Below are 19,144 nucleotides of genomic sequence, written 5' to 3'. Positions count from 1 at the left end.
CCAGCTCCATCGTCACATCAGCAGCGACTGGCAGGGATTGAGAGCACAGGGGGAAAGAAAACAAAACTTAAAGCTCCTTCATGTGCCTTGCTGGCCCCGGGGCAAACACAAAGGTTTCTTTAAAAGGTGCATCAATTCTCCTCTATTAAATAGTAGGTCATCAAAAGGGAGAAGCTGGTGGGGCTGAGCTGGGGAAGGCACCAGGGACCATAGAGGCTGAGCAGGCAGCATAGAGAAGATCCATCTGATTAAAACACACAAGAGCTGAGTGAGAAAGTATTTTTTAAGACAATTTATTCCATCCTCTCGCTCTGTCTTAGCCCATCCTTCACGCAGCTGGGAAGGGTTTATGGACATTTTTTATTTCATTTTAATTCTTTTTGGTAGAAAAATACACATGCAAATAATATACACTTCACTGCTGAACTTCTTTTCATGTTGGAAAAAAAGAGATAATAATAACGAAACAAAGCAGGATTCGGGAAAGACCTGAGTGGAGGTAGACACAGGGATGCCACAGGGATGGGATGCTCCAGGATGCAGGTCCTGGTGCTGAGCTTCCCGATATCCATGAACCAGCACATCCTCTCCACCAGAAAGGTGCATGTTAGGCCCTTCCAACAGCCCCTTGCCCCAACAAAAATCATTCTCTGCTAACACTGCCCACATTGGGGAATGGCCAAGGGAAAGACAGTGCTAGGTCCAATCCTTCCTATGAGACCCAGCGTGGAGCAGATCCCCAGCCCCAGTAGCAAGGGAAGCCCAGCTTAGGCAAAACCATCATTTTGATGGTAGGAAATGACACCAGAAACAGGGAAAAAACTCTGTTCTGCTATTTATCTGATGCGATACAGCCAACAGCATGGGGAAAAACAGACTGATGATCCCTTGAGACCTGGACTTATGTTCCAGGACAGTATTTTGGGGGTGAGTCTGTGTGCTGGACCCTTGGCTATGTGGATCTGGGGTTTACTGACCCCATGGGCTGAGCTGACCAGGTCCCATCAGAGCAGGGATGCGCCCTGCAGAGGGGAGCAGTGATGTCCCCATGTCCCCAGCCTCTCTGCAAATACTGTGCTAAGGAAAAAGCAGATACACTGCATACCGGGTAGCTGCCATCACTGGAGCAGAATAGGAGATGTGCTTAAGACAGAGCTATTTCAGGTTTGATCAATGGAGAAAAGGGGCTGGGGAAGGAGAGGGCAGCGAGATGCAGCCAGGGAAAAAAGGGTTATTAATCTCATACCACGGCTGCTTTGGGAAGCCAGGAGACTTTGGGAAATGCCCACAGCAGCCCTGATGCTGAGGAAGCAGCAGGAGCGGGTACAGAGGAAATCTGCCTTACTGCTATTTTGCTACCTCCTCCCAAGCTGCTTCCACACATGCTCCTCTATCCTAGCATCCTGCCCAAGGCCACGGCTTTTTTCCTGCTGATCCAGGCTAATGATATGGAGCAAACTGTGTTTTCTCTCTGCCCACAAGTACAAAACCACATATGCTGTGCAGGGAAGATGTCCCAAGGGAAGGATTTCCATCCAGCTCCCAAGGAGCCTTATACAGATGAAGGCAGCAGCACTTTGCCAGCCTCATCTCTGCTTCCAACATGTACCCACACCGCCCATGTTCCCAGGCAGTGGTGACATCCTGGATACAACCTGACCTGTTGCCAGACTGACCCAGATCCTGCATCCCATCACCATCCTCAGCAGCCGGCTCCTGCACTGCCCGGACAAACCCATGTGCTGAGAACACCCAGTGCCACACTATAGAGGGAGATGGGTCAAACTGGAGGCTGCTCTCCCCAGGGAATTGGCTTCCCTTGGTGGCTGGATACGGCCCCAGGGGCTGGATGTGGTCCCTGCCATCACCTCCCATATCCAGCTCCAGCCTCCATGGTGCTCACCCAGTGGATGCCGGTGGGGAAAGGCAACAGGTGCTGACATCCTTGGATCCCTCTGGATTTACCACCATCCACAGCAGCCTTAGGAAGGCACCGAGCAGTGAACACGTTTGGCAGCTCTGTTGCCATTGTGCTATGGAACACCAAAGACCACAGGCAGCATTTCATGGTGGGGCTGGAGACACTCAATCCAGCTCTCATAAACACACCTGGAGCCTGCAGCAGTCACTCTCTCTTTGCATTTGTTTGGTTTTGGTTTTGGTTTTTACTCACAAAATACACTTTTGGGGCTGTCTACTCTGAAAACAGATGCGAGAGGGTCTGGCGAAGGGCAGGGGTGCTGTTTAGCTCCTACTTCTACAGGCTGCCTTGGTGCAGCGCTAAAGGGTGGTGGATGATCATGCAGGTTTTATTGCAGCTTGTGTGTGTGACTTTTCAAAGCAGCACAGCTTCATTTTCAGGTATATCCCCAGAGGTGGGTTTCTCTCCCCTTCCCGCCTGCTCCAACCGCAGCGTGATGGCCAGGCGGCTATTCAGTAGCCATCTGCTCAATGTGGTCACTGAGCAGCTTGTATTGCTCTGTGGAGGAGAGAGAAAACAGTGCTGGAAGGATGCTGAAGCATCCCACCCAGGCAGGAAGGCTCCATCCCTCTGGAATCCCATGGAAGGGGTGCGCGTCCTCCCCTACCTTCATCCAAGTTGCCGATGGTCGCTTGCTTCTTCAGGAAGTTGCTGCAGAGCTTCTTGTTCAGGCCGAATGCCAGCATGTTGTGAATGAAGGTGCTGAGGAAGGACAGAGATGCTCTTGGCAAGGGAAGGGCAAGGCTGCCCTTTCTTCCCCCCACCTTCCTCTTTCTCCCTTCATCCCCTTGTATGAGGCACTGGGATGATGCTCGGCTATGGGAGAGCGTGCTAAGAGACACTGCAGCGCCCAGATTTTCAGCTTAAGTGGCAGGAACAGCCCATAAGAAGACCAAGCATCCTCTGCACCATAAGGGATGTCCCCAATGAAGGGGTATCTATAAGGTATCCCCCTTCAACAGCCCATGCCCTGCTCACCCCAGCTGCCCGAAGGTGATGTTCTCATTGAAGCGGAGGCTGTCGTCACGCTCCTCCTGCGTCATGTGGCACCACTTCTCCCTGTAAGGCACAAGCCTGTCTGGCACCACCATCACCACAGGATCCCCTGCCTGCATCCCCCCTCCCCAGGACACAGAGAGCACCAAAACCCCTTGGTATGTGGGGTGCAGGATGAGCTCCCACAACTGCATCCATCCGCAGGTCTCTCGCTCTGGGGCAAAGAAAGAGATGTCACAGGAGAAAGTCATCTTCAAGCTTGGCTTGCTCCTGGAGGTTAAGAGCCAGGAAGAGCATTGGCCTCTCCAGCACAGAGCTTGCGTCTCTCGCCTTCACTGCCATCACTTTGGCGAGGGGGATGAGTGAGGAAGCAGGGGGGTCTGCAGCTCATGCTGAAGCCCCCCCAACCCAGGAGGGGTACCAGGAGGGTACCTGTTGCCTCTCCCCCATCTGCAGTGGGGCTCCAACTCCCCAAACCCCAAGCAAACCATTCCCCAAACATACCTCCCCCTCCGACAGCATGGGGGGCTCCCGTCCTCCTTCCCATGGCCCCACTCAGGGGCCGAAGTGCCAACATCACAGTGCAGCCCTGAGGATGCCCCCACTCTACTCAGCCTCCCAAGCAAATGCAACTGCATCATTGCCTTAAAGGAAAGGGGTTTATGTGCTCTAGATGTTTGCAACCAACTCTAGGTGGTGGCAGGAGTCCCCATCCAGGTGTCCCGCTTGCGGGAGCTTTGGGAATAAAGCCCGTGTCATGGGAATGTCACTGTGGCGGTGCAACGCTCAGTGGTGGCAGCAGGGGCTCAGTGCATGCACACCAAGTGAAGCCAGCCCCATCCCGAGAGGTTACAGGCAAGGATAAGAGGAGGAAAAGCAAGGAAAAACAGGGATAGGTAGAAGAAAAGTAGCTCTATGGAGAAGAAGGAAGAGGAGAACACCAGGAGAGCATCACACGCTTATAGCTTGCACTAGCTCACCAGCACACGGAGCAGGATGGGAGGAATTGTGTCGGGTGAAAAAAGCAGTTGGGATGAAGGGTGTCTCACAGCACATTCAGAGAGGTGAGCTCAGACCCAGAGCGTGTTTGTGTTGCTGAAAGTGGAGAAGGATGAGTGCTCATCCAGGCTGACCCCACAAAGGAACCTTGTCCTCACTCCAGTCAGCCCAGCCTATGCGGAAGGTGCTGAGCTGAGATTTCAGTCTCCAGGAGTGAGCTGCTGCTATTCACAGGGCTCTGGAAACTTATACAGCATATTAAAAAGGATTTAAAGAAAAAAGGAGGTGTAATTTCTTCCAGATAAAGCTTACAATAGCAAATGAAAACCACATCCAAATCTGGATGCTGGAAAGAAAGGAGAAGAATCAAATTAAGGGGCTTTGAAATCTGGAAGCGAAACTTAACAGACCTCACTGGCCCACTTACAGAAGCAGCATGTTTGTAACAATTTTTTTCCTGCCTTTTTATGTTTTTGAGGGAGGAAGGAGAGAGGAAAAAAAAAACATTATCAAAGTGCCCAAGAAAAATCTGGCTTGTTATTCGGGAGTAACATGCCTGGGAAGGGGGGAAACCCACATGTGGCTCTGCTCAAGCCCTTTGATCTTCATACCAGCACGGTGGGGCAGGCCCAGGGGTGTGTAACCCCACGGTGTGTTAACACCTTGCCTGTATTTTGGTGTACTCAGGAATGTCTTGCCATGGACAGACACTGGTGAGAACCGCGCTGGTGAGTTGTGGCTTCGGCCACTCGGCATCACTCATCTTTCAGCAACAGCATTTCACCCCGCACAGCAAACCTGAGCAATGCTCTATCTGAGCCGTATTCCAGTTATCCATTTGCTGGTGCATGCCTTAGCCGCGTGGGAGATTTACTGCCAAGCTTCAAAGAACCTTCATCCTCTTGCTAATGCCATCACTTGGAGTGATTTGTTCCGAGATCGACTATCCCACACTCCAGCAAGAGACCCAGGACTCTCCCCCTGCCCCTATCCCAGCTCAGAGCACAGATAGATATGGCTGGATTTGAGCTTTTTCAGTTGGCAAAGGATCCTCAGCACCTCTATGTGGCAGCAGAAGCCAGGAGCAAGCGGGAAAGACAGGAGAGGGGGATTCTTTCCCCACAAAGAGGCTCAGTTCATGTCCAAAACCTGCCTGGGGAGCTGTTCCCAGAACAAGCCCTTGGATTCCCCATCAGTGGGCATCTGATTCCCACAGTAAAATATTACGACTTGAAACTGGTCAAGTTTCCTTACAAAAGGCCACATGAAAGAGGAACCAATCTAAACCTTTCTGGCCCTTTTGAGTGGGTGATGCACAGAGTCAAACCTCTGGTGGCCGTTCCTCCTCAATGGAGAAAGGGCCTTTCAAAGCCCCCACTTGCCCCCCTCCCCAGGGCAGGATTTGGACCTGAAGTGAGCATCGGCCTCTGGACACTAACGCACTGAAGTACGGGGACAGACACACCTCTTCTCCTCTTCCTCCCCAGTGTTCCCTCTGGAGCGGCAGCAGAAACAGGGCCGACAAAAGTGGTGCGTGAAAGATCATGCAAGATAGAGGGATGGAGGGGAAAGGAGAGAAGAAGAGACGGAAAGAAGGTTGTTAGAGGCAGAGAGAGGAAAGAGAGAGAAAAAGAGGTTTAGTTCTGGTTCCTTCCCCCATCCCCTGCCCTCCCCACCGACAGGAGCAAAAACCTCCCCAGCTTTGCTGCAGCCCCAGGAGGATGCAGCCCAAACACCCCAGAGATGCCCTGGTCACCCCATAGAGATGGTCACAGCCCCACCACCATGGGCCCTCTGGACATCTTCCATGGCCAAGCACCATCCCTGGTGTTTCAAACCCACCCCATGGGGCACCAACCCTCACAACCAGCTCCTCCTGCCAGGGATTTTAATCCTCAGTCCAGCAAGCAGCATCCATTCACCCAGTGGTATCCATTATCCTCTTCAAAGGACTGAGGGGGATCACTACCACCTTCCAACCCCCCCGAGATACTCAGAGCACTCCAAAGGTGCAGCTCTTGAAGCTCATTTTGTAGGTGGGCTTGTTTCTGCAGCAGAAGCAGACTCAGCCATCAGATTAATTGAGAAAGGCACTCGGAGCAGAGAGCAGCTGCCGATGGCGTATGTCCTTGTGAGACACTTGCTGCCGCTAATTTGGGGCTTAATCAAAGCAAATGCAGTTATGGCTACATTAACTGTTCAATAGGTTCTCTCAGTGGCTTGCTTGGGATAAAAAGGAAGGCAATAAAAGAGAAAACAGAGATTGATCAGCACGCTGAGCCTAGCAGAGCATCCCATAGCGTGAGCCAGGGCTGCTGTGGCTTAGCTCAGGTTGTGGGGGGTATGCAGGAGGGCTGGCTGCTCTGAAAAGGGGCTGTTCAAGTGCTCTCACCCTGAAAGCTCAAAGCCTCAAAGCACTGCACAGACACGCAGCAGGGGGGAAACTGCAGTCGAGAGAGGAGTGAATTGCTCAAGTCCTCGTGGCAGCTCCACGGTGGAGCAAGAGATGGGCATAGTCCTGGTGAGCATCTCACCCACCCTTGCACCCCGTAGGGTCCCCATGCCTGGGCATCCGGATGCTCCCAGCACACAGCCACCCTCCCAAATAAGCAGCCCCTTCCCTTTGCAGGGTTTATCCCCATCCTCCGGCTCTCAGGGATGATGCTGCCCTCTGCAGATCCCATCCTTGGTAGTTGTCTGGTGTTGGTCCCCACTCTGTGCTGGCACAGCATGTCCACAGCCCCCCTGGGGACAGGCAGGATCCAGAGCATCCCCTCCCCATTGCTGCACCAAGCATCTTTCCCCAGATCTGCTTGCAGACTAAGCACCAACAGCCTGAACACAGCTGGGATTTCTGGGCACACCTCTAGGGTTTTGTCCTTGCAAAACCAATGCAAAACAAGCAAGAAAACCTTCATGTTCCCAAATCCCTAAGAGGATGCTCCCCGCAGCCTAATAGTCCCACGGATTTGCCATCAGGGTGGAAAGCAGAGTGTTTCCCCGTGGTCGGTGATGCTTAGGGCCATTGGGAATGCTGTGAGGCTGGAGGGGACACAGCATCTCCTTTTCCTATGGGAACACATCCTACCTGGTGGTGGGGGACCGCTTCCTGCGCTCGCAGTGCACAGCATCGAAGAAGGCAGCATTCCAAAACCTCAGGTTGTGCCTGCAGGGAGGGAGGGAGATGTTGGGAATGGCCACCCCCTATCTCCCATCTCTCCCATGTCCCCAGGTCCTCTCAGGGTCAAGCTCTCCCACTTTCCAAGGGCCAGGAGATGATTCAAAGTGGGCTAAAGCAAGCCTGGTGTTTGGACCAGCTCCTTGAATGGCTGCAAACACACTCTCACTAGCACAGGGGATGTGCAAAAGCCATGGGCATCCTCTCTTAGGGGCAGCAGCAGCTTAAAAGCACTCATAAACCCCTGGGGAAGGTGTAGGCAAGGAGAAGAAGTTCCCTCCTTAGGGAGACCAACACAGGCCAGGACCCAGCTCGCCCCAGGCAGGCTTTACCAGATCGGCTGCTGCTTGAGGTGCATGTACAGGTAGATCTTCTCTCCTTTCTTCTCCTCTTCTGGGCTCTGCACAGAAACTGTGGGGATGCAGTTATATGCCAAGGTCTGGATGATTCCCACCTTCCCACCCATGGACAACCTATGTGTCCCCCTTCCAGCTTGGTGTCCAAGCACCCATGATGGCAAGGTTTGCAAACCAAATACTCGTTCCCAACACACCCTCAGCAACAAGAATAGGAGATTCGGCTGCCCTTTGTGGGCAGATGTTAGTTCTGATCAAAGCGTGGATGTCCTGGAAGGATACTTGAGGGACTGGACCACTGGTTGGTAGCACAAACAGCTACTGGGGGGAGACTGGTGCAACACGAAAGCTCAGGGGCAGTGGATGCTCAAACCTCTGCAACCTGTGCCACTGAGGACAAGATGCCACAAGATGTCCTTGCGGGACAAGAGCTGTGATTGCTCCAAAGCAAGGAGCTGTGAAGGCTCCTTTAGAGCACTTCTCTAGGAGCTCAGAGGAGACAGCGTCTTCCTGCCCTTCTCCCAACCCCACAGCTCCAGCAATGCTGGTCACGGTCATCTCATACTGCTTCCAACCCTCACTCCCTCACTGGGGATGCCTTGACCATCAGCACTGGCTCCACTCACCCGTCTTCTTCAGCTTCTCCTTTGGTTTGTCCTCACCTTCGCTGTGGCACAGAAATCAGTGTCAGGTCCCAAAAAGCCTGCCCCCATGACAGCCCATATGGCAAAGCCCTGCCCACCCTAGTGAGGGGAGCACCTTCACTGAAACACCCCCTGCTCCCATGCTACTGTCCCCAAGGCCAGAAAGGTGGCTAAGAGACTGTGATGTCCATCCCAGTCAGGCTCAGTACAGAGATGATGCAGAAGACCACAGAGCAACAGCACAATTTGCTAGAACCATATATCTATGATTCTATGATTTCCATGTCCAAGGGACTTAGGACACCCAGGACATAAAATGCCCAGTGACCAAAGCACGAAGCATGGGACCAACCCTCTTCCCATGGCCATGATACCTCCTGGTTCATGGTGACCCTACTCTCGGGAGGTTTCTGCCTTGGTTGTGTTATGGGTGCCTGCCTCATCCCACCCTGCCCACCCAACAGAGGGGTACCCACTCGCTCTTTTTGCTGGTAGGACCCTTCAGTTTGGTCTCCAGGCCCCCGAAGAAGCCCTTGACATTCTCTGTCTTGGCTGACGTGGTTTTCAGCAGCCGCTCCGCGACGTCCTTCTTCTCTGCCAGCCAGCTATTTGCTGACTTCAGGTACGAGTCGATGCTGCCCATGGGCTTCTCCTTGGCCTCCAAGGGCAGCGTGTGGGTCTTGCCTGTGGGCAACACATCAGGAGCTCAGCTGGACCCACGGTCCTGGGTGCTACCAGCTCCTGGGGGACCTGCTCCCAGCTACAAGAGGCACCATAATGACCAGCAGACAGATGGAAACAGCCCGGACCCATCCCAATTCCTGTAGGACTTTATCCTCCCCTTAGTTTTAGAAGGAAAATCAGGAGTGACCACCACACACCAAGCAATAAGCCAAGGTGCTTCTGGGCTGGGACCTTCACATCACATCCACAGGGTCGAGGAACATCTGGGAATTGCCATACATAAACATCCCTGGCTAGAACCAATGACAAACCAGCATCTGCATGAGCATCAGTGTGGGTCTCTGGCAGGTTTGCACTGCTTCTTGGCCATGGAGGATCTTTTCAGCTCAGTATCAGCCAGAATAAGACAAGCTTGGGTACCCTCTATCACCCTTCCCATGCGCAGGGCACACTTCACCACGAACACAAGCAGAGCCCCAGGGTGCAGGCACCTCTTACCCACGTAGTAGTAGGTGAAACACATGGTCATGAGGTTCTTGGCAGGGCTGAAATCATCCATCTGGTGACACCTGTCACAGAGGGAGGATTTGGTGAAGACACGCAGTGATGACAACCCATGGTTGCTGCCCCTCCTCGAGCCATGGCTCTGATCTCGGGGGCTTTTGGTGATCCAATGAAGCCCCATCCCACCCCTGACTTACTCAAACAACACGAGGGCGAACGACTGCATCAGGCGGTAGAAGGTCTGCTCCGAGACGCACTTGGAGTTGCAGCGCTGCAGGCACAAAGCCGAGGGTTTAGCACAGCTAAAGCAGCAACCTCTGCCCACCCCATGACCCTCCATGCAGGGAGATGGGCAGAGCCTCCCTCCTGGAGACAGGGGTTTGCCTCTTGGAACTGTTTTTGTAGGGAATAGGACGTTTCTGAGTGCTGATGGGATTTCATTTTACATAAAAGAGGTGAATTCTGTTCCCACATTGCAACAAGCGTGTATTTAACTGCTTCAAGATGCATTTATTCACTTCTGTATCTCCCTGATAGTTCCTCCCTTTACCCTGCCCTCCAGAAGTATTGCTTTGGGGTATTGCTGAATTCCCCTGGCCTGAGCCTCCTGCTTCAAAGCCCCAGCGCAGGGTCACTGCTCCTTTGCCCATCCTCTTACCTGGGCACTCACGTATCTTGCAAACCACTCTCTGCCCTTCCCATTCTCGCTGCTGCAGAGCTCACCAAACCTGGCCTTCTCTTCTTGGTCTAAATCCTCTCTGAAATGGGGTAAAAAGAGAGAAAAACACTATTAAAGGTGAGGATGTGGATGGTATCCCCTGTCCAGCCAGCATGGCTCAGCTCCTCCACCTCCATCCTGGTCCTGTGATGCTGGGAAGAAGCAGAGGAAGAGGAGCATCCATTTTGCATCCCTCATCCTACCCTGCTCTTTTGTTCCTCCCTGGCAGGGGGAAAACCAAAGGCAGAGGGACAAGGGAAGAGCTAAGCACAGTCCGAGCAGAAACTGAGCTCCAGAGACAGGCACTGTGCCCCAGAGCGAAAACAACCCCTGTTGCTGCTCATCACGCTCCGTTTGCTCAATCCTGCTTGACACACTGAGCCACAGCATTACGGAGACCACAGTGATGGGAGCTGGGGGGGATGCAGGGCTGAGGTGGGAGCCAGGGGCTGCTGCAGGGCCAAGGGGCACATGGTGAGCTGCTGGTGTTGGCAGGAGCATCATTAGTGGGGAAGAGGAGCTGGGGACCGCAGCACGGCGGGATCCCCAGCATGGGAAATGGGAGAAAGGAGAGGGGTGGGAAGCTGGGAGTGAAAGACAAGCTGGGATGTGCCCAAGAAAGGGATGCAGGCCAGAGCACGCATCCCCCCGTTAGCTCTGACAACACCAGGAGCAACAAGCTGCGTTATCCAAGCACAGCAAAAGACACAAACCGATGCTCCCAGAGTGGAAGAGCAGTCAGACCCCATCCTGTGGGGTGTCAGGGCAGCAGGCTCAGGCCCCATTCACTCACCCCCCGGTGAAGATCTTCTCCACGTAGTGCCGAATGAACTCCCGGCGCTCGGCCATCTCCTCATCCCGGGCCGACTCGGTGCTCTGGCTGGAGGAGAAGGACTCGTTGGAGGAGGAGCGGTGGTACCTGCCCCAGTGCTGGGGGGAGTCGCCCATGTCATTCTCGCTGTCTGCTGACTCGGTGGCATCGCTCTCCTCCCCAGCCACGTCCCCCGTGTCTCCCAAGTGCCCGTTGCCATTGGGGGCAGAGGGCTCCGAAGGGATGCAGGTGGATGTTTCGGTGTCAAAGTCGATGAGGTTCCCCACAGGCATGTCCTGGGGGGCCTCCATGGCTCTCCCAAGGGATGTGGTGGTGTTGGAGGACTCGCTCCTGGTGCTGTTGTCCTCACTGGGGTGTTGAGGCCATCGCTAGCGGGATGCCTGGGAGGACGGGCTGGCTAAGGCAGGCAGGTCCTTCTGTGTGGACACAGGTTACTGCAGGGCATCTGAAAGACAAGGGGAGGACAAGAGTGATGACAGGGCCCTAGGGAACCTCTACCATCATGGACCTTGGATAAGGAGACCTACAATGTCCCCAGGATGCCCATCAGCAGCATGGAGGGACAAGACAGGGATGCACTTGTCAGGCAGAGCTGGCTGCTCTCCATCAGCCATGTGAATAAGCAAACCCATGCAGTGCTTGTGTGCTTCCTGCACTGTTCAAGAGGGTTTTTTATCCGTTAGCCCAGAAAAGAGACAATTTGAGGCCAAGCTCCATATGCCACATTTGGGATGTGACATCTCGCAGCCTGACAGGCAGAACTGGGCTGGCGTGAGCCAGCAGCTGGCAAGCACACTGGTGATTTTCCAAGGCAGCCCCAAAGCATCTTCCTCTCCTCTTCCTTCTCCTCTGCTCATGGGTCTGCCTGACCCCATTTGGAAATGGGACCTGGATGGAGCATCCCAGTGTTAAACATGCACCGACTTAAACTGGGAGTGGAAAGAGGATGCTGAACGCAACAGAGACTGTCATGGGATGCAGATGTAGGGCTTTAGACTGCAGATAGATTAATTTTGGTATCCAAGCCACATTGCAAAGGCCCTGAAAAGCATTCAAGCATCCTGGGCAGTACTGTGTCACTTGCTGTGCGGCAAAAAGGGACAGACAAGGAGCTGCCCTGAAGCTGCCTCTTCGTCAGAGAGTCACTTGTGTCCTCAGTGAGAGTGTTTGCGCCCCAGGAGGTGGAAGTGATGCCTTCTGAGGAGTGAGCCTGGTACAAGCATCCCCGCTGCAGCAGCCGGGCAGGGCGCCAGCGCAGGGCAAGGGAACACAGCACAGGAGCAGGGACAGCAGCACGGCAAAGCAGTGACATCCCCAGGGCAACACAACGGCAGCACCGCCACTGCCCCACTGCCTTCGAGGGAGCTGACCCCAGGACACAGGCAACCACCCCCAGAGCAAAAACAACCCTAGATTTCTTTCAGCTCAAAGATTAGCATAGCCCAAAGGGCCAATGTCCAGTTCATCAGGCAGGAGTTCAAAATAGAACACATTTGAAGTGTTTCACCACGCACAGCACACTCTCCCAGCTTGGCAGCTGGGAAAATAACCCATCCGTGGCAGGAGGAGCAGCTCTCCCAGCAGTTCCCTGTTCCTCCTCCTGCTTCCCAGGGCCCCTTGGGGTCAGTGGGATGCTGGGACCCACAGGACAGAGAAGGAAGCATCCATATGCACCTAACACCAAGTGGTCACCCCCACCCCTTCCACTGGCACCCTTCTCTAACCCCTCCCTCGCCCTGAACACTGCTCACCCCCCTGCACGCACCTAAACCGGGATCCTGGGTGAGCTGCGAGGGTGCTGCTGCAGTCAGCGAGCCAACCGGAGCATCAGCTACTGGGAGGAGAGGAGCAGCCAAGAGGCTGCAGCACAGGAGGGACTGGCCTAGTGCCCACACGAAGCCAGGCAGCTGCAGCGCAGCTCAGTCCCCCAGGTAGTGTGACCCCATCCACTCATCCATCCATCCATCCATCCATCCATCCATCCATCCATCCATCCATCCATCCATCCATCATCCATGCCCCATCCATCCACCCATCATCTATCCCCCCATCCATCCACCATCCATCTATCCATCCATTCCCCATCCTCCCATCCATTCCCCATACAGCCATCCATCCATCCATTCACACATCCACCCATCCGTTCCCCATCCATCCATCCATCCATCTACCCACCAATACATCCACTATCCATCCATCCATCCATCCATCCATCCATCCATCTATCCATCCATCCATCCATCCATCCATTCATCCATCCATCCATCCACCCATCCATCCACCCATCCATTCCCCATCCATCCATCCATCCATCTACCCACCAATACATCCACTATCCATCCATCCATCTATCCATCCATCCATCCATCCATCCATCCATCCATCTATCCATCCATCCATTCATCCATCCACCCATCCATTCTCCATCCATCCATCCATCCATCTACCCACCAATACATCCACTATCCATCCATCCATCCATCCATCCATCCATCCATCCATCCACCCATCCATCCACCCATTCATCCACCCATGCATCCATCCATCCACTCACCCATGCATCCATCCATCCATCCATCATCCATGCCCCATCCATCCACCATCCATCTATCCATCCATTCCCCATCCACCCATCCACCCATCCATTCCCCATACAGCCATCCATCCATCCATCCACACATCCACCCATCCATTCCCCATGCAGCCATCCATCCATCCATCCATCCATCCATCCATCCATCCACACATCCACCCATCCATTCTCCATCCATCCATCCATCCATCTACCCACCAATACATCCACTATCCATCCATCCATCCATCCATCCATCCATCCATCCATCTATCCATCCATCCATCCATCCATCCACCCACCAATACATCCATTATCCATCCATCCATCCATCCATCCATCCATCCATCCACCCATCCACCCACCCATTCATCCACCCATCCATCCATCCACCCATCCACCCACCCATTCCCCATCCACCCATCCACCACCCATCCACCCCCAGCCCTTCCCACTCCCAAGGCAGCTGCAAGGTCCCTTTTTGCACCAATGGAGCAGCAGCACAAGCTCATTTCTGACCATTCCAGGCTGTACTTTAAGGGGTAGGAGGCCAGGATGCACGCGAAGGACTTTCCACACAGCCATGCTTTACCCTACGCTGCACCTTGCTTGTCCCCTGTGCACTGTGGTCAGGAACATGCCTGGAAGCAGAAGGCAGCACATCTGCAAACAGAGCTGTCAGAGCTCTCTGAGATGATTTTCTCAGTTCAACACTGAATGGAAGGGAATTGGTGGGGACAACGAATCCACCTGCACAGGTAACAGGCACTGCATGGATGTGGCACTGAACAAAGTCTGGTGCAAAGGACTTTGTGCACGTACAGTCCCAGATTCCCCCTTTCATGTGCAGCCTGTAAAGAAACAGCAGAAAATTCTCTACCAGATGAGCATCCCTATATCCTTTTAATTATCCATCCCAATCAGATTTGCTCCCACTAAGTGACTTGGGGAGATGACAGTGTTTCTGCATGGGTACTTTGCAAACAGTGCCAAGCCCTGTGCATGGCTGAGCAAAAGGGCTTTGCAGAAGCTGCTCCAAGCAACACACTGCTTAGGAGCAAAACACAGCCAAGATTAGGGAGTTCCAGCTCTAGAAAACAAATATAAATAAAGAAGCATCACTTGGCATCATCTCTGGCTCTGGGCAGGTCTGTCCTGCCCCAGAAATCCAGCAGAAGCACAGCAGCAGCTCAGGGAAGAGGCAGCCACATCCAGGACAGTATTTATCCAGACATCACCAAAAAGGATACAGGACTGTGCTGGGGCAACAGTGGCGCCTGGCTCTGCTTCAAGCCATGCCTGTGCCCAGGAGGGCAGAGAAGCATCCCCGAGCTCTCTGCCAAATGTGCACAGCTGGCAGATGGCATTGCTGCTGACCAGCCTCTGCCCATCCCCGTCCCCTCCAGGCAGCAGGACAGGGGCTAAGTGCACACAGCAACGTGCAGGACCTCACACACCCCACTGCCCAAACACATTGAATCACGTTTTCCCTGTGTCCCTTCTCCATATACACACATCCCGTGATCCTATGGAAGAGAGGACTCGGGGTGCAGGCTGAGCCAGACCCCAGGACTCGCAGGGGGTATAAGGAGCGTTGCAAGACAAGCAGAAACCTGGCCAGGGCTGCAGGCAGCATTGCTAAGTGCATTTCTGGCCAGAAAGGGTTTAACCACTCACTGACCAGCTCACGATAAAGCCCTGCCCTCAAAGGAAGGCCACAAAAGGCGATTCAATGTACTCCAAGGTTGTTGGGTTCTCAGCACAGAGCCCAGAAGAGTTTCAAACCAAACCAAGCCTCAAAGTCATCCCTGTACCCACTCCACAACCCAGTCATTGCTCCAGCAGAGCAAATACGGGTAAGGAATAGCCAAAATGCAAACCAAGAGCCCCAGCTCCTGCATTCTGAGCACTCTGCTTCATCCATGCATCCCATCACCAGCCAGACACAGCCCAGGGCATCCTGCTCCTGGCTTGCCATTGCTGGGTCAAGCTTAAGAGTGAGTGAGGGCTGTGCGACAAAATGAGGTTTTTTGGCTGCTTAGGAGCCTTACCACAACATCACAAGCTTCAGCATCATCACGAGCTTCAGCATCATTCAGGTCCTGCAGATCCTGGGCTGAGTTTAACCACAAAGCTAAACCAGACAGACAAGGTAGCATGTAGCTGACTACAGGCTTTCTCGCAAGCAAGCATTTTCCAGTACATCTGTATTCCCTACAGACATCTGGAGTACGACAAATCCACGTCTTCCCACTGGAGACACCAGCCCAGGAATATCATCAGCGAAGAAAGAATTGGCTGGAGCCATGCATGGAAATACCATGGTGCCCCGAAACTTTGGAAAAGGCTTGATTTTTACTAAGAAACATGGGGTGTTTAAACCTGGTCCAGGAGAGGAAGGAGCAAGGAGCTGGGATGCAAAGCAATGGAGCTAGGGATGAGGTAGGACCTTTTTCTGCTCTATTTCAGAGGAACGTCACATCTCTGCCATCCTTTTCCCATGAGGTCCCAGCACATCCTTTCCAGGGGAAAGGACTACTCAGCCTAAGTTTGCAGCTGAATTCCTTTTTCTCCTTGCAAAGCTTGAGGATATGGCACAGAAGGGCAAAAAAAAGTCACTCCCAAAGCCTCACTGCATAATGCTGAAGTGGTACCCATGGGATCAAGACCAGAGAACAGCGATGATGAAGGACACAACAGAGCCCATCTTTGAGCACAGCACCAGCCAGCACTGATGCAAGCAATGAACCAAGGTATGATGCTCTTCCCTGGGCAATAGCCTTGGCTGTGAGATGAGCGGCCTGGCCAAGGTGACACAGTAAACCTGAACCTGTCCCTCCCACCAGCACCACGGACCCCATCATCCCACCCAAACCCAGCAGCCACCCCAACCCCTGCAACACCAGCTATCTCACCATGCCAGTAGTGTGTCCCTGTGCCATGGGGTACATCCTGCCATGCAAGAGGGTTCCACAATGAGATGCTTTCTCCCAGCATCCTTAAATCCTGCGGGGTTTCCCCTTGGGGTTTATTACAGGTGTGCTGGGTGCTGAGGCTGGGTATGCTGCAGGACCTCAGCAATTCATGCCTGGGAAGTGGGATCCAATCCCAATTTGATGTGATGGAAATCCCAGTGTGGAGCAGGATTCAGCCGCTCTGTGCCTCATTGCTCCCCAGCCCACTCAGTCGCTAGAGACGGATGACAAACTCCACTAATCCTTGTTATCAGCTCAGGCCGTGGGTGCATCATGTATAATGACAGCGCTCGAACCCACACTCGCATCTGCCTCCTACGCAGAGCTGGTGCTGCAGCCTGGAGCCGTCAGAGGTGATTAAATACTGTAATTAAAATGAAGAAACTTCTGCCTGTCTTCTCATAGCTACAGGACTGCACCCTCCAGTCCCTCTGGTCACTGGGTTGCACCCAGACACTTAGTGCAAGGGCTCTGAAAGCCCCTGTGGACATCCAGCCCATTTGCATCCCCACTTAGAGATGCTACTCCAGGGAAGGGGAAAAGACACAATGAAGTCTTGAAGGACATGTCCCATGACTCCATTTCGCAGCCGTGTCAGAGGACATGTCCTTCCTAACCTGCAGGAAGGGGGATGATGCATTGCTACCTCCTCCCAATGACTGTCCTATTACCCTGGACAGGATGCAGCCTGGATGCAAGGGATGACATGGGGAGTCACTGCTGCTGGTGTGACAGGGCAAAGAGCCATTGCCCAGTACTGGCACCTTTCCACGCTGCAGCTCATCAAGGAGCTCCACTTGCCTCATCCTCCATGTGGACAGGAAGCGCATCCGGATCCCTGCAAGGAGACCATGCAGCCACTCTGCACCCATGGGTCTGCGCTGGCACAGCACCTCTGCACCGGTGGGAAGTGCCCTGGTGGGCGCTGGGCCAGCCTGGCCGGGCTCTGCAAAGGCACCCTGGACAAAGCTTTGTTTCTGCCAAGGAAAACTCCCTGTGCTCTAAGGGAACGGTCTGTTTCCTCATGGGGAACTGGTCAGTCTTGTTCCCGGGTGTCCCTCCTACAGTGTGAACACCTGGGCAGCTGGGTCATGGCTGAGGGATGCTGACCCCTTGAGTGCCAGGTCCCTAAATACAGAAGCACAGCACCTACCCCTCTTCCCAAAGTGTCCTTGAACACCCAAACCTCCTTGTTTAAACAAGCCCTGGGGTACAGGGCAGCTGAAATTCCCCCTCTGTGGGTCTGCTTGTCCCCATGCAGACCTGCTCTGCTCCCTGTGCGGCAGCCAGGACATGCTCCCTGTGCTACCAGGGTTTAAACTGCATCCTCACCAAGGCACAGCCGTGTTACCCTGGCACTGCTCAGACACTCACAGCCAGAGAAGTTACAGCCTCTGCAACTGAATAAAAGTAATACTCTGAATACTAGGCCACAGCATCACTCTGTGGTGCTGCCCACAAGCAGGACCCTTCACCTTCCCAAGCCAGCATTAACCCACATGGGTCACTCTACAGACCCAGCTCGTTCAGCCTTAATAACAGAGCTGCTTCAAGACAATCTGAAGCCCCTCAAGCTCCCACCTTGCCCAGCTTTGCAAAGAGCCCTTTTTTCCCCTCTGCCATCAGACACCAGATGGCAGCTCCCCATTCGCCTGGACTTCAGAAGGGAATTAAATGTCTCTTGAATAGACCTGAGCTGTGTAAGACCAGCTTTTGTGCCGAGCAGCAGCTTCTCCTTTAACACTTGCCAAGCAGCATAGCTTTCACTGCCCCCCCCCCCCCCCCCCGCTATGCACGCACATCCCCAGAGAGCCCTGAAACTGGAGCTGTTTATTCTGCAATTCCAGTTTTTACCCAATTTCACTGGGAGCCCGGGCTGTGTTTTGGACATGAGCTCCCCTGCCCCAAACACACTCCACCCCCCATTCCCATGGGAAACCCTGCCTCCAGCCTCCATGGTTAAAGACGCAGCCTTTTGCTGATGGAGCGCAGGTACCCTCAGGGCACCCATCCTACCCCGGGAGGATAAATGCATCCGACCCACAGGCTGAGCTTACAGCAAAGTCGGAGTCCTCCTTGCAGGACACGGGGAAAGAGAACGGATTAAACCTCCGCGGGGAGAACCGTGTTACCAAAGGCCTGTCCTCACGCAGGGTCACAGCGGAGTCCCTTCGGATGCTGCCCTCCCTTCCTGCCCTTGCCTTTACCTGCACGCAGGACCCTCGTCGCACCGTTGTCAGCGGCATCCGTCGGGGCCGTACCCGGCGTGTCCGGCACACCGGGAACCCGGCGGCGCGGGGCCGGTGCGGTCGCTCCCTGCGGAGCTCAGGCGCATCGCGGGTACCCACGCAGCACGCACGGCTGCGCGCAGAGCGCTGCTGGCTGCCGCTCCGCCTCGGAGCAGCGGGAAGGGAAACAGCTCATTGTGTAATTCCGACACAGTTATCACGGCCCGGCGAGCGCGGGCAGCTCCCGAGAGCCGTGACGGCTCCTTTCCCCTTCCCACAGCGCTTGTGCGGCGGGATCCCCGCACCGAGATCATCACCCCCCCCCCGTCCATATCATATACAAGCCATTGCGCACACAGCATCTAAATTATTAAGGCATACTAAGCGTGTTCCCCATCAAGAGTTTTTCATCCCTTTCCATCACCGTTAGCTGGGTTTTAGCCCCACCACCATCACTCAGAGCCCTGCAGATCGTGA

General features: G+C 54.1%; 1 protein-coding gene across 5 annotated transcripts in view; it reads right to left on the bottom strand.

Moving 5' to 3' along the window:
• Positions 1-277: 277 nt before the first annotated feature.
• KIAA0513 (KIAA0513 ortholog) overlaps positions 278-19,144 on the bottom strand; it is a 28,442-nt gene continuing 9,575 nt past the window's right edge. For 3 of the 5 annotated variants that reach the window (XM_030512551.1, XM_030512554.1, XM_030512553.1), the window contains exons 2-12: positions 10,854-11,337; positions 10,001-10,100; positions 9,540-9,613; positions 9,337-9,407; positions 8,631-8,838; positions 8,137-8,177; positions 7,487-7,565; positions 7,065-7,142; positions 2,960-3,040; positions 2,589-2,683; positions 278-2,479 (exon numbers count right to left, since the gene is read on the bottom strand). In XM_030512551.1, coding sequence (XP_030368411.1) covers positions 2,430-2,479; positions 2,589-2,683; positions 2,960-3,040; positions 7,065-7,142; positions 7,487-7,565; positions 8,137-8,177; positions 8,631-8,838; positions 9,337-9,407; positions 9,540-9,613; positions 10,001-10,100; positions 10,854-11,182 — 1,206 coding nt within the window. In that variant the 5' untranslated portion in view covers positions 11,183-11,337 and the 3' untranslated portion in view covers positions 278-2,429. Of the gene's footprint in view, positions 2,480-2,588; positions 2,684-2,959; positions 3,041-5,441; positions 5,472-7,064; positions 7,143-7,486; positions 7,566-8,136; positions 8,178-8,630; positions 8,839-9,336; positions 9,408-9,539; positions 9,614-10,000; positions 10,101-10,853; positions 11,338-18,646; positions 18,842-19,144 lie in introns of those variants that run through there. The other 2 variants (XM_030512550.1, XM_030512555.1) reach the window with 2 other exon arrangements.

The sequence above is a fragment of the Strigops habroptila genome, chromosome Z (genome assembly GCF_004027225.2).
Source record: "Strigops habroptila isolate Jane chromosome Z, bStrHab1.2.pri, whole genome shotgun sequence".
In the NCBI taxonomy this organism is placed as follows: Eukaryota; Metazoa; Chordata; class Aves; order Psittaciformes; family Psittacidae; genus Strigops; species Strigops habroptila.
Note: the sequence above shows the minus strand (reverse complement) of the source record. Positions and strands in the feature narration are given on the sequence as shown.